General features: G+C 42.7%; 1 protein-coding gene across 1 annotated transcript in view; it reads left to right on the forward strand.

Annotated features, from left to right (window-relative positions):
* Positions 1-14,535, forward strand: part of PDK3 (pyruvate dehydrogenase kinase 3) — an 84,044-nt gene that overhangs the window by 18,245 nt on the left and 51,264 nt on the right. Inside the window, exon 2 of the mRNA XM_080718649.1 lies at positions 7,987-8,128. Within this exon, the coding sequence (XP_080574775.1) occupies positions 7,987-8,128 (142 nt within the window). The remainder of the gene's footprint in view (positions 1-7,986; positions 8,129-14,535) is intronic.

Here is a 14,535-nt window from a genome sequence, read left to right on the forward strand (position 1 = left end):
GTAATCCCAGAACTTGGGAGGCTGAGACAGGAGGATTGTAGTTTTGTGGCCAGGCCAGTCTCAAGAAACTTAGTGAAGTCCTCCACAATCTAGTGAGACCCTGTTTCAAAATAAAGAATTAAAAAATAGGGCTGAGGATATAGCTTGGAGGTAGAATACCCCTGGGTTCAATCCCCAGTACTGCAGAAAAGGGGGAGGGCTAATCTGTAGTAGGGTTTTTTTCTTTTCTTTTTTGGAATAGAATGGCTATAGTTATAAGAAGACATTTTCAGAAAACCCTTTTTCTTTTGTTTTTGTGGTATGGGGATTAAACCTAGGGGTGCTATGCCAGTAATCTGTACCCCCATCCCTTTTTATTTTGAAACAAGGTCTCACTAGGCTGGCCTTGAACCTATCATCCTCCTGTCTCAGCCTCCCAAGCACTGGAATAACAGTCATGTGCCACTGTGCCCAGCTTAGAAGACTCTTTTCTTTAAAAAAAATCTTTTTAATGTTTTCCCATGTAAATGTACAATGTTATAATTTAGTTTACTGTTCCTTTATTGTTGTATATTTAGGCTGTTTTCCTTGTCCCCTTAAATACCTTTATTTAGAAAATTTTCAGGCCTTATGAGAAGTTGCAAAAATAATAGCTAACATCTACGTCTAGCACCTGGTTTCACTACTTTGCCATATTTGTTTTCTCTTTTCTCTCTCTCTCTCTCTCTCTCTCTCTCTCTCTCTCTCTCTCTCATATACACAGGCTTTATTTGCTTCACCATTTAATAGTAAGTTGCACATATCATGCCTGTTTACCCCTAGGTAAGTTTGTATGTCCGAAGCATAAGAGTAGTGTCCTAACTAGCCATGACACATGCATTACACTTGGAGAATTTATCATCTGTACAGTAATAAGATTGGATATTCAACTGGGCATGGTGTATATATAGTCCCAGCTACTCTGGAGGCTAAGGCAGGAGGGTAACTTGAGCCCAGGAGTTCCAGACCAGCCTGGGCAATATATCAAGACCCTGTCTCAAAAATTTTGAATATTTCAATTTCCCCTGGTGGCTACTGGCTCTTGTATTAGGCAGTTCAGGTGTAAAACACACTTAGAAGCCAGTGGCTGAGAAGTTGCTGAACCTGGAAGGGCTCCCACTTCAGCGGTGCAGTAGACAGAGGCCAGGGGTACAAATAGTGCTGACTGGGTGCCCACAGGAGAACGAACTGCAAGTCTGCTGGGCCAGGCTCCACCCTGACCATGACAACAGGTAGCTGCTGTGCCAGGCCAGGCGGGAACACATCGCTCCTGAAGCCCAGCGGGGCTTCCAGTCTGTTCTTCGGCTGTCTCCTTCTCCAACCTGATTGAAAAACCCAGTCTGAGGTTTTTCCCTCAGATAAACAACATCCGAGGGAAGCCTTAATGTGTATGAGAGAGAAACTGGAGACAAAAGGCCATACACTGACTGCAGAAGAAATACACTCAGACAGTAGCACTTTGGAATGTTTTGTGAGCAATGATTCATCTCCTGTAACTCCTCATTAACATCTTAGGGAAGATTATGTTTCCCAAAATGGCCGTGACAAGGATTTTCTACACTTTTTTTGTGCTGGGGACCAAACCCAGGGCCTCATACATGTTGGGAAAGCACTACTGAGCTACCTGCCCAGTTCTATTTTTCTCATCTAACTACATCTTTGTATCCATCAACCAACTTTTCCTCATCCCGTTCTTCCCCTCCCTTCCCTAGTCTCCGGTAGCCACTGTTCTGCTCTCTGCTTCTATGAGAGCAGCTTTCTTCGGTTTTGTATATGAGTAAGATCATACAATACTTGCCTTCCTGTGCCTGGCTTATTTCACTTAACACAATGTCTTTTAGGTTCACCCATGTTGTCACAAATGACAGTATTCCCTTATTATAATAGCCAAATAGTATTCTATTGGGTGTGCTACATTTTCCTTATCCATTAATCCACTGTAGACACTTCTATTTCCTGGCTACTCTTTAGTACTGGGTATTGAACCCAGGGCATGCTGAGTTGCTGAGAGCCTCACCAAGTTATCAAAGCTACCTTTGAACCTGCAATTCTCCTGTCTCAGCCTCCAAAGTACTGGGATTACAGGCCTGTGCCACCACCCTGCCCTATTTTGTGTGTGTGTGTGTGTGTGTGGTACTGGGAATTAAACCCAGGGGTATTCTACCTCCAAGCTCCAACCTAGTTTAATTCTTTTTTATTTTTAAACTGCATTATTTTTAATCTCACTAAGTTGTGGAAGGCCTCACTAAGTAGCTGAGGCTGGCTGCAACCATGCCATTCTCTTGTCTCAGCCTCCCAAGTGCTGTGATTACAGGTATTTCACCACCATGCCTGACTTATTTTTTATTTTTGAAACAGAGTCTTGCTAGGTCACCCAGGGTCTTGTCAAGCTTGGCTCCTGTGAACAGTGCTACAATAAACATGGACGTGCAGATGTTTTTTCCACAGGCTGATTTTATTTCTTTTGGATATATACCCAATAGTGGGATTGCTGGATCGTGTGGCAGGTTATTTTTAGTTTTTGAACAACCTTCATACTATTTTCCATAGTGCTTTGGTTTCTTAAATTTAGGAATACGTTTTCCCAAACAAAGGAAAACTCTTAAGTTTCTCAGGTAGTAACATACCAGTACTGCTCGTGAAGTAGAACAATCATTATGAAAGTCTAAATGAAGTGTGTGTGTGTGTGTGTGTTTGAGTGTGTGTGTGTGTAAGTATGTGCGTGTGTTACTGAGGATTTAACCATTTAACCTAGGCTCATTCTATCCCTGAGCTACATCCCCAGGCCAATTATATTTTTTTGTTTTGAAACAGTCTTGCTAGGTTGCTGAGAGTGTCAGTGAGTTGCTGAGGCTGGCCTCCCAAGTACTGGAATTACAGGCATGTACCATCATACATGACTAAATGAAGCTTTTTTTAAAAAAAAAGTTATTTTTTTTTTTGCCGGGCGTGGTGGCGCATGCTTGTAATCCCCGCGCTTGGGAGGCTGAAACAGGAGGATCGCGCAGGTTCAAAGCCAGCCTCAGCTAGTGAGGCTCTCAGCAACTTAGTGAGACCCTGTTTCAAAAGAAAATATAAAAAAACAGGTCTGGGAGTATAGCCCGGAGTAGAAAACCCCTGGGTTCCACCCCTAGTACCACCAAAAAAAAAAAGTTATTCTTTTGAAGGATATTCAGAATTAATTGGTAGTTCTCCTTTCACACTTCAGATTGTTCTTTTTGAAGGACTATTCAATTAATTATTGTTTAGCCCTGCTAAGTCCAAATATTAATTACTTATGATTCTAAAATTCAACATTTCATAAGAGGGAAATCTTATGAATCCAATTATAGAAAAGAAATAAAATGGTTACCCTTAAAATAATACTTTCTTAGTTATATTTAACCCTTTTTTTGCGGGTCTGGGGATGGATCCCAGGGGCAGTCTACCTCTGAGCTACATACACCCTCTGCCCTATTTTTTATTCTTTATTTTGAAACCGGGTCTCACTGAGTTGCAGAGGGCCTCACTAAGTAGCTGAGGTTGTCCGCGAACCGCAATCCTCCTGTCTCAGCCTCCCGAATGCTGGGATTACAAGTGTGCACCACCACACCCGGCTATATTTAACCCATTTAAACATGGTTAATGAAACATACATTGCAACACATTTAGTTGACAAGTATTAACAAAAAGCAGTATTAGCAGAATGAGGTGGATCATTCTGTTTGTTTTTGGTGACTCAGTAGTAAATTTTCCACTCCTTTCTCTCCCTACTGCCACTCTCAAACTAACCCTCACCGAGTGTTAAAGCTGAAAGATGTGGACAGAGACAGCCTTTAGGTAACTCACACAGAGGAGACTCTACACTTTAGGGAGCATTGTCTCTGTTGATGGAAGTGGGCACAGAATATGTCCTCAGCCCTCTGCTTTAATTATAAGATACTTATAATCACGTGATTTCATTCACGGAAGAAATTATTGTTTTCCCAATCTCCTATAAATTAGGCAAAAAGAGGATTAAAGACTCACCAGAAATGCCGGACACTATAGAAACCTGGTATAAAAAAACCCCTATGTTTGTTAACTCTTGCTGTTAGGTGGCTAAGCCAATGCTCCTGGCTACCTCCTGGTTCTACCACAGAAAGGGCTCCTTCTGTTAAACTGAAAGCGTTTTGTATTTCTTGTGTCTGTTCATCCTGTCTTAGTGAATGTGAAACTATGTGGAACCTTCCCAGACAAGGCAAATTGGGCTTTTTGTACATGAAGTAGCTATCTCCAACTTCTCAATGAAAGGGCAAAGAATGAAAAACTGACCGTGGCTGTAGGTCCGTGGTAGAACAAGCACCTAAGTGTGATTGAAGCCCCAACACCAAAAACAAACACACAGAAACAGAAACCAGAGGCCTAAAGGGTCATCAGACTAGGTTGGAAAAACTGATACAATTGAGTATATTTTAATTAATAGTTTATTTGCATCCACCAAATCGGAATTTTCCTGACCCCTTCACCTCTTCTCTCTCTGTCATTTTTTGAATTGATACTAGGGAAAAATTAATTGGTAAACTTGAATAAGAGGAAGCATATAGAAAAATTCAGACTAATAATAGAAAATTAAAATTAAGGAATGTAGAGAGGTAAAGTAAGTGTGTGGGGGGGGAATGAAGTCAAATAATTAGAAAGAATTACTGGAAAATATTTGCTATGCCAGCAGAGTTATAAAAACAGAATCCTTTTGAGAAGGCATTCATTTAAAACCAGAAGTTGTTTTGGTAAGTTTATTATAAAAAGGTTGTAAAACGCTTTGATTTAAACTAAATATTCAGCATTGATACCTAGGATACAATATGTTCAATGTATATGAAAAAAGCCAAAGAAAGGTCACAAAATCAGGCATTTCATACTTATTTTTAGGTTCACTAATTAACCAGCTAAAAAAGAATTATTCTCCTTTTAAGCTGATGTATAATTAAAGTATCTAAGTACAAAGAATTTGTCCCTAAAGCCAAATTAGAATGTAGGAGGCAAACCCCGAGATTCTCCAGCTATTCTTTTTTTAAATATATACACTTCTGAAAGTATTATCTATTCTTCCAAGAAATCATTGAGAAGCTGTCATAGGTGAGGCACTGTAATAGGTGCCCTGGGAAGATACAGGAACAGATGACATGAAGTTTCTTTCCATGGGTTTGTTATTTATTTATTTTGCAGTACTGGGGATGGAACCCAGTGACATTCTACCTCTGAGCTACACCTCCAGCCCTATTTTTTATTCTTTATTTTGAAACAGGGCCTGAGTTGCGGAAGGCTTCACTAAGTAGCTGAGGCTGTCCGTGAACCGCACTCCTCCGGTCTCAGCCTCCCGAATGCTGGGATTACAAGCGTGCGCCACCACGCCCGGCTAAAACATAATTTTTTTAAATCATAGGTTCATACTGATACTCCCAGTTTTTTTGTTGGTGCATTGCAATCATCTGTCATGATGAGGTTCAGCGTGGTAGAGGTACACATGTACACGGCACTCGGCGAGCCCTCCCCCAGCTCGCACTGCACTCCCTCTCCCTCCCCCTCGCTGTGCATGTGGTTGGCATTGATAAACTTGTGTATGTGCCTCATGTCCAGTAAAGTGTTTCCTTCATTGAGTCTCCTCCTCCTCCCCCTCTCTCCCTTAGGTCTCCTCTCACTCCACTAAAGTTTCTCTTCCTTGGTCTGGAGTCCCTCCTGTGTCCCAGTTTCCCCCTAGCTGCCATATGTGGATACTCCTAGTTTCAACCCAGTACCGCAGGGTTCTTGCACACCTTTTCCATTCCAGAACTGCCTTTTCCATGTTAAAGGAGATACTACTGGTGTTCCTTGTAAAAGAAGGGAAAGGAGACTTTATTCGAGAGACCACTGCAATGGGCTTCTGTAGTACTGGGGAGAGATTGAGCTCTCAACAAGGACACGTGGAGATTTATAGCCAAAGAGCTGGGTAAGGGTCAGTGAGTGGAAATTACTAAGTAGAATCAAAATGGGGACTATTCTTTCTAGATCACTCAAGGCAGGCCAGAGTGATTAGATATCTAGGGTAGGGATGAGGAATTTTATCAGATTTCAAGGGTGATCGGGTACCAGGGATAGGGAAGTTTTACTAAGATATCTTAGCAAGATTCTTGCTAAAATTGGTCTAAGATGGTCAAGCTAAAGCCAAAGGGTAGGACCTAGTGAGAAGTAGGACTCAGAGGAGTCTGCCTCAAATCTGGCCAAAGGAGAGAGTCTTATGAGGCTCAGTGGTGCAAACCTGTAACCTTAGTACTTGGAGGCCGAGCTAGGAGAATTTAAAGTTTAAGGCCAGCCTCAGCAACTTTAGAGAGGCCCTCAGCAACTCAGTGAGACCATGTTTCAAACTAAAAAGTTAAAAGGGTTCGAGGTTTAGTTCAGGGGTAGAGTGCCCCTGGATTCAATCTTTAGTACCCTTCATAAAAAGATTTAGTAAGTATTTCTTTTGTGCTTTAAAAATATTTCCTATTTAAGCAGGATGCAAAATATTTCTCTTGGTTTGTGAAAATCTAGATTTATATTTAACTTAGTAATAGGTCTTTTATTTCATAAGGAGAGTCACTATGACAAATATTGGCCTTTTAATGCATTTAAAATTAAAATGACATTCATTAGAACTTTTTAAGAATAATGAATTATCACTTGAAGCAAAACAACCAGGATACTAAACAGAAAGTAGATGTTGCATGGTCATTTCTGGAACATCATACCCATTTGCCCCTTATTTGGAGTAGATATTTGGGGATTAAAGTAGTCATCAAAGTCGAAGTGAAAGACTCGTCCATTAATTAAAGACTTAGCGTATGGAAGGGCTCCTGTACTCACTAGGAATGAGGGAAACGAGGAACGGACTGTCTCAGACTGTAATCCTTCATTCTAAGGGGAAGAAAGGTTCTGCAGAGGACTTTCAAGAGTGGCTTCTTTTACTTCAAGTCTTTTTTGGTAGAGGAAAGGATGGAAGCAGAATGTGACCAAAAGGGTTTGAAAATTGGGTCTCTCAATCTCTCCTGTGCTGCCTGTATCACATCAGGAAGAACAAGGAGAGTTTGAAGAAGGAAGGCGTGCGGTAAGCTCTGCTTCCCTCGGATGCCGTGCATTTCAGAAGAGCCTCAAGGGAGCACGGAGCAGGAGAGCCCCGCTCTGAAGGAGACGGGATGGGCCCGCACGCCGAGCAGGAGAAGGACCGGGGCGTGTCGGCCACTGGTTCCATCTCCGAGAGCACCTCTTTTAGGCTGTACATTAGATTGAGATCATTGGGTACTTGTCTTTCCGTGTTCAGCTTATTTCACCCACCTCCTTTGTAGTCAACACCGTGTCTTGCCCTCTTGGACACGCCATAAAAGACTACTCTGCCTGTGAGCGCATCATAAGCCGGTCTCTCGGGCACATCTGCGCGTGCCCCGCCTCAGTCAGAGCTCCTCATGTGGAAGCACAGAGCCTCCCGGGTCTATGGCTACTTCCCAGATGGGCAGAAATAGGATTCTTGAATAAATGCATTTGAAGAAAACCTTAGGAAACAGTTGGCGCGCAGGAGGCGAGTGTTTGTGGAATGAACAGGTCTGTTACTTCCTGAAAATCCGTATCCACCGCAGTAGATTTATGTGTTCTACTACTTTTGTATTTGGCAGATTGCCCACAGTATTTATTTGAAAACAAATTCAGATTATATCCCGGGTCACTTTGATATTGCTGTTGGTAACACTAGGAATATACTTGTGTTAAGAAAAAAAAAACTGCTTTCAAGGTTGCCTCTTGAGATAAGTGCTCCTTTTCTCTTCTAATGAAGCTATTTTCTTAAACTTGTTGTTTCAGAGGATAAAAACTCAAGGAGAGACTGTAGGATTGTTTAATTTTCTCTTTCTGACCAATAATAATGGTTGCCATGAAAGCACTTTATTTTCCCATTCGTTGGCTAGATTGTAAAATCATGGAACATTTTCCCTTTCTCAATAGGGAGAGATAATGCATGCGAGAAAACTTCATACATGTTTCTAAGGAAGGAACTTCCTGTGCGACTGGCTAACACAATGAGAGAAGTGAATCTTCTGCCGGATAATTTACTGAACCGCCCTTCAGTGGGATTGGTTCAGAGTTGGTAAGTAAATAATGTGGCTTAAAATGGACTTTCCCATAATGCTCTTAACATTTGGCATTGGAACCATTCTCCACAAAAGTGCACATACCACCCACTTGAGAATGAGTCATTCAGGGTAGCTGGGATTTCATTGTCATTATTATTACTACGATTTTTTGATTGGGTGCTGTGGTGCATGCCTGTAATCCCAGTACTTGGGAGGCTAAGGCAGGAGGACCACAGGTGTGAGGGCAGTCTTATTAACGTAGCCCTGTTTCAAGATAAAACAGGGCTTGGGGTATAACTCAGAGATAAAATGTTCCTGGGATCAATCCCTAGAACCACATGAAAAAATATTTTTAATTGTTCAATTTAAAATGGTTTTAATTATGCAGGCGTGGTGGCGCACGCTTGTAATCCCCACGCTTGGAGGCAGAGACAGGAGGATCGCGCAGGTTCAAAGCCAGCCGCGCTGGTTTAAGAGACCCTGTTTCCAAATAAAAATGTAAAAATAGGTCTGGGAGTGTAGCCCGGAGGTAGAAGGGCTTCCAGGAACCCCAGTACCACCAAATAAATAAATAAATAAATAAATAAATAAATGGTTTTAATTAAAGTATTTGTATGCCATAATAGATATTTTCTTGACTTTTCAAGTTTTGTTTTTCTGCTTATTGATGCGCTTGCTCAACTGAACAAAATTTGGAAAGGAGGAAACAAAATAAATATCAGTGTGCTAGCCCCGGTGAGCGGGCCTGCCCTCCTTCAGATAGGAGTGTTTCCCATTTTTGTCAAGTCTAAGCTTTGCTTCCTTTGTTTTCCTTTTAAAGAAGTTCCCTGAAGGCCATGCTTCTTTTAGAACAAATTCAGTTACTTAAAGGGGAACCTCAGATTGGAAAAATATCAGTACCCTCCTGTGCTTTATCTGCCTTCTGAAAAGTATGAAAAAATCTTACCAGAATACAACCTCAAGTTAGGGCACTTATAGCCCTGGTGTAGAAAGTTAGATGCTGTTTCCTTGAGGAAGTTGAGTTTGTGGTGAAGCTCGCTACTAGGTACGCGGGGTGAGGCCAGTGAGCAGTAGAGTGTGAGAGCAGGTGGTGACGCTTTGGGGAAGGGATTTGTATATATCTGAGAAACATTTTCAGGTTCACTGTGCTATAAAAGCAGGGTAGAAATTCCTGGAGAAAACTGGAGGCGTGCGGGGGCTAGACGGCATGAGCTCTCTCGAGAAGGCGCAGTGCCCTGGGAACACAGAGGAGGGGTAGCAAGTGCCCACTGTGGTCTTGCGCTGCCCCTCAATGGCTACGTGGACGTGGCCAGCGCAGACGAGGGAAAGCATCTTAGGAGAAGGGAATGTTGTGGACAAATAAAAGGAGAAGGGAACGATTTGTTAGCTTGAATTTGGAGGGTTCCTGGGGGCCAGACTACTGAAAGAGAATGGACATCCAGCAGTCATTCCTCAGTTACAGTATAATAAATTCTTAGGGCTAAGAATGAGTCATCTGAGAAGCACTATGTTGGAAGGTTTTAGAGCTGCAGTGTCGAGTCCGTATTCCAGAAAAGCGGCAGTTCCCAACGAAGGTAGGGACACCTTAGAATGCAGAAAGGGTCAGAGACAGTAACCACGGTTTTGATATCATAGCCAGCTGCATCCTGCTCTGGATTCAGAGCAAATTTGAAAAGAAAGGCACTGCAAGTACTTGTTTGTGTTAGACATCTTTATTTCTTCAAACCATCATTACAGGTTTTCCGGTAGAAAGTGTAAATCACTCTTGGGGACCACTGTGGCAGGGATTCTAGGTAGACAAGATCAAGTCATGGCGGGGGGTGCAGTCATTTTTCTATTGCTTCAAAGTGACTTTCTGCCCTGTAGTGTTTGTCAGCGCCAACAGCTAATTCTCTGATTCTCTAGACATTGGAGGGGTGGCAAGTGCCCACTGTGGTCGCGCGCGGCCCCTTGATGGCTGCATGGGATTGTTCAACAACTCAATCCAATCCTGATATTAAATACCTGAAGTTTGCATGGACCCCACAGCTTAAGTGCTTGAGGAACCAAGCGCTTAAGCACAACTGCAAGCCCTGGGCCACCTGTACTTTTCACCTGTACTTTTCAGACTATACATTGAGTTTCTCCAACTCTATTCTCACGTTTGATAGTTTGCTAGAATGGCTCACGGAACTCCGGAAGGCACTTTGTGTATGTTTGCAGGTTTATTGTTAAAGAAACTCAGAAAGCTGGGCGTGGTGGCGCACACTTGTAATCCCAGTACTTGGGAGGCCGAGACAGGAGAATTGTAGGTTCCAGGACAGCCTCAGCCAGTAGTGAGACTCTCATCAACCTAATGAGACCCTGTTTCAAAATGAAAATTTAAAAAAAGGAGGTAGCTTGGAGTAGAATGCTCATGTGCTTAATCCCCAGTATAACACACACACACACACACACACACACACACACACACACACACACACACGACAGAACTGAGAAATAGCCAAATGGGAGACCAAGCAGGACAAGGCGCGGTGGATTTTCATGCTCAGTGTGGATGCCTTCCCCCCAGGATCTTCCTGTGTTCAACAGCCTAGATACTTTCAGAATCTCCTTAAAAAGTTTTTGGACCACTTAATCTCCAGCCCCTTATCCTCCCTCGAGGTTGAGGGAGGGGCTGAAAGTCCTAGCCTCCTAATGACTTAGTCTTCCATGAAGGTGAGCGGCCCGTCCTGAGGCTCTCTAGGGCCCAACCCAAGCCTACGCCTCATTAGCATAAACTGTGCTATGATCAGAAGGGGCTCCTCGGAATCATTAAAGGTGCTCCTTTCATTTAGGAAACTCGAAGGCTTTTACAACCATGTCAGGAATCAACTCCTTTTTTTGTCTCTTCACCATTCTTTTATATCCGTTCTGAACACATGCATGCCATTTAATTCTTTTTGATTCTTAAACATTCTATTTTTTTTTTTTTGGTGGTACTGGGGTTCCTGGAAGCCCTTCTACCTCCGGGCTACACTCCCAGACCTATTTTTACATTTTTCATTTTTGGAAACAGGGTCTCCTAAACCAGCGCACGCGGCTGGCTTCGAACCTGCACGATCCTCCTGTCTCCGCCTCCCAAGCGCGGGGATTACAAGCGTGCGCCACCACGCCCGGCTCTTAAACATTCTATTTTGAAATAATTTTCTATTTAAGAGAAAGGTTAGCTGGGTGTAGTGGCCCACAGCTGTAATCCCAGTATTTGGGAGGTTGAGACAAGAGGATCACAGATTTGAGGTCAGCCTCAGCAATTTAGAGCAAGACCCTATTTCAAAATAACGATTAAGAAGTAGCTCAGAGGTAAAATGTCATATGGGTTCAACCCACAGTATGCCCAACAGAGAGAGAGAGTGAGAGTGAGAGTGAGAATGAGAGAGAGAGAGAGAGAGAGAGAGAGAGAGAGAGAAACACTAGTAGAAAAATTCCCATATTCTTTCACCCAGATTCATTGATTGGTTTTTTTTTTTTTGTGTGTGTGTGTGGGTCTGGGGATGGAACCCAGGGGCATTCTACCTCCAAGCTACACCCACCTAGCCTATTTTTTATCCTTTATTTTGAAACCAAGTCTCACTGAGTTGCAGAGGGCCTCACTAAGTAGCTGAGGCTGTCCGCGAACCGCGATCCTCCGGTCTCAGCCTCCCGAATGCTGGGATTACAAGAGTGCGCCACCACGCCCGCCCGGCTTTCATTGATTGTTAACCTTTGTCCACATTTGTTCTATCTTTGCCATTCATATTCATGAATGACATGAATATTCATGTTCTCTCTATACATATATATGCATATAATGTGTATATATATGTATATATATTGCATTATGTATGAAAGAGATGTTAATGTTGTTAGAATCAAAATTGAATCACTTTTGTCAACCTCAGCAAAAGAAAGTAAAACTAGGAAGAGGTCATGAAGAAAGGGTTCTTAGGCATGACTGCCTGATAGTAATTTACAAAAGACTCTTTCAGGACAATAAGCTTGTACAGACAGTCACAGTCTTACACAAAAGTGCTTCTACGGACATCTGCCCAGCAACTGCTCAGTCTTGGACTGATGCCATTCTTGTTATTAACCATCATAGAAATGGATTATTGTTTGAAAATATCTCATGTAATCCTCCTTATTTTTTGCCTGCCTGCCTGCCTTTTTTTCTTGGCACTGAGGATTGAACCTATGCATTCTACCTCTGAGCTATACCCCCAGCACTTTGTATTTTTATTTTGAAACAGGGTCTTGCTACATTGCTGAGGCTGGCCTCAAGCTCGTGATCCTCCTGTCTCAGCCTCCCAAGTACTAGTTTTACAAGCAGGCGCCATGACGCCTGGCTCATTTTTTGTCTTTAAAAACTCCCCTTTAGGCCGGGCGTGGTGGCGCACGCTTGTAATCCCCGCATTTGAGAGGCGGAGACAGGAGGATCACACAGGTTTGAAGCCAGCTGTGCTGGCTTAAGAGACCCTGTTTCCAAATAAAAAATATTAAAAAAAATAGGTTTGGGAGTGTAACCCGGAGGTAGAAGGGTTTCCAGGAACCCCAGTACCACCAAAAACAAAGCAAAACAAACAAACAAAAAACTCCCCTTTAGCTGAGCATGGGGTGCACACTTGTAATCCCAGCTGAGGCTGAGACCAGAGGATTGCAGTTCGCGGACAGCCTCAGCTACTTAGTGAGGCCCTCTGCAACTCAGTGAGACACTGTTTCAAAAAAAAAGGCTAAAAAAATAGGGCTGGGGTGTAGCTCAGAGGTAGAGTGCCCTGGGTTCCATCCCCAGGGCCACAAACACAAAAACCTCCCCTTGACTCAACTCCTTTGAAGCTCCTCATAGTTTATTGTGGTATGTATTCCCATTTCAGCGCTCTGCCCAAATAAATATTGGTACTCTTTAGAGAATACGTCTGGTTTTAAAAATTTAGATGGGCATATTGTGCACGCACATTTTTCCCTGAACATTTGGGTTTAGGTAGACCCTAAATACTTCAGCGTGTATCTTTTAGAAATAACTCTTAGGAAACCACAACATGACCGTCACATTCAGGCAGTTTAAGATTAATACAGTAGCTGGGCGTGGTGTCGCACGCTTGTCATCCCCGTGCTTGGGAGGCGGAGACTGGAGGATCGCGCAGGCTCGAAGCCAGCCGCACTGGCGTAAGAGACCCTGTTTCCAATAAAAATATAAAAATAGGTCTGGGAGTGAGGTAGAAGGGCTTCCAGGAACTGCAGTACCACACACACAAAAAAGATTAATATAGTAACATCTTTTACATGTTGAACTTGCTACCATTTCACTAATTGTCTTAATAGCACTTTTTTTTTTCATGGTAACTGGGGATTGAACCCAGGGGCATTCTACCTCTGATCCACACCCCCAACCCTGTTTAATCTTTTGGTTAGAGAAAGGGTCTTGCTAAGTTGCTGAGAACCTCGCTAAGTCGATGAGGCTGATTTTGAACTTGCGATTCTCCTGTCTCAGCCTCCCAAGTACTGGGGCTGCGGGCATGCGCCACCACACCTGGCTAATAGCGCTCCTTTTGAAAAGCACGCCTCCTGATTTAGGAATCCATTTTAAGATCATGCATTTGTGTGTCCTTGTTATTTCCTTTTGTTTTAAAAAACAAATTTGATGTATAACAGGCTGTCCACTATGCTTCAGTGTGCTCTTATTCTCTTTATTTTCAGGCTGGGATTCTCAACATATGAATTTCTCTCCAAACATACATGACTTTCCTCTTCAAAGCGCTGTTCCCTTTGGAAAGGGAAAGAAGCCTGCTTAAGTTTGCTCACATGTGGCAGGACAGAGGGTCTCACTGGGGCTGGACCACTTTGATGTCTTAGGGTGTTTTGGCCTGGTGATTTTAACAGTACCCCTAACCCATAGCCTCAGGTGCCCAGACACTTATTAACATATCTGGATATGAGTGTACTTTCGTATCAGATGCATCATCATAAAGTTTATATGAGGCTGATGACTCAAATGTCATCCCTGCTTATGGATGTATATATGTGGTAGTCATTTTAGTCACTGAAATGTCCTGATCCTCTGTAATAGGATTAGTGGTAATTAAATGGTAGAACTGATTAAAATAAAGGGATAATTATTTCAGGACATATTAAGCCCCAAAGGAAAGATCACAAACCTCTAATTGAAATATCTGAATCCTTACCAGATCCAGCGAGTTCCAGCTGGATATAACCACACTGCTGATGTGCCGCCCTGAGTCTCATCTTTCTATGTGTATCAGATCTTAATGTTTTGCACATTTTTATTGTACTGGTCCTTATTGACATATGCAGCTATTCTAAATCCAGAAGCTGTTTCTGAAGGATTATCTGCTGATGAAATTAATTTCACTCTGAGAAGGAGCCTTCTAGTTTCTAAATTATTATTATTATTTTTGGTGGTACTGGA

Source organism: Muscardinus avellanarius (genome assembly GCF_963383645.1).
Source record: "Muscardinus avellanarius genome assembly, chromosome: X".
Classification (NCBI taxonomy): Eukaryota; Metazoa; Chordata; class Mammalia; order Rodentia; family Gliridae; genus Muscardinus; species Muscardinus avellanarius.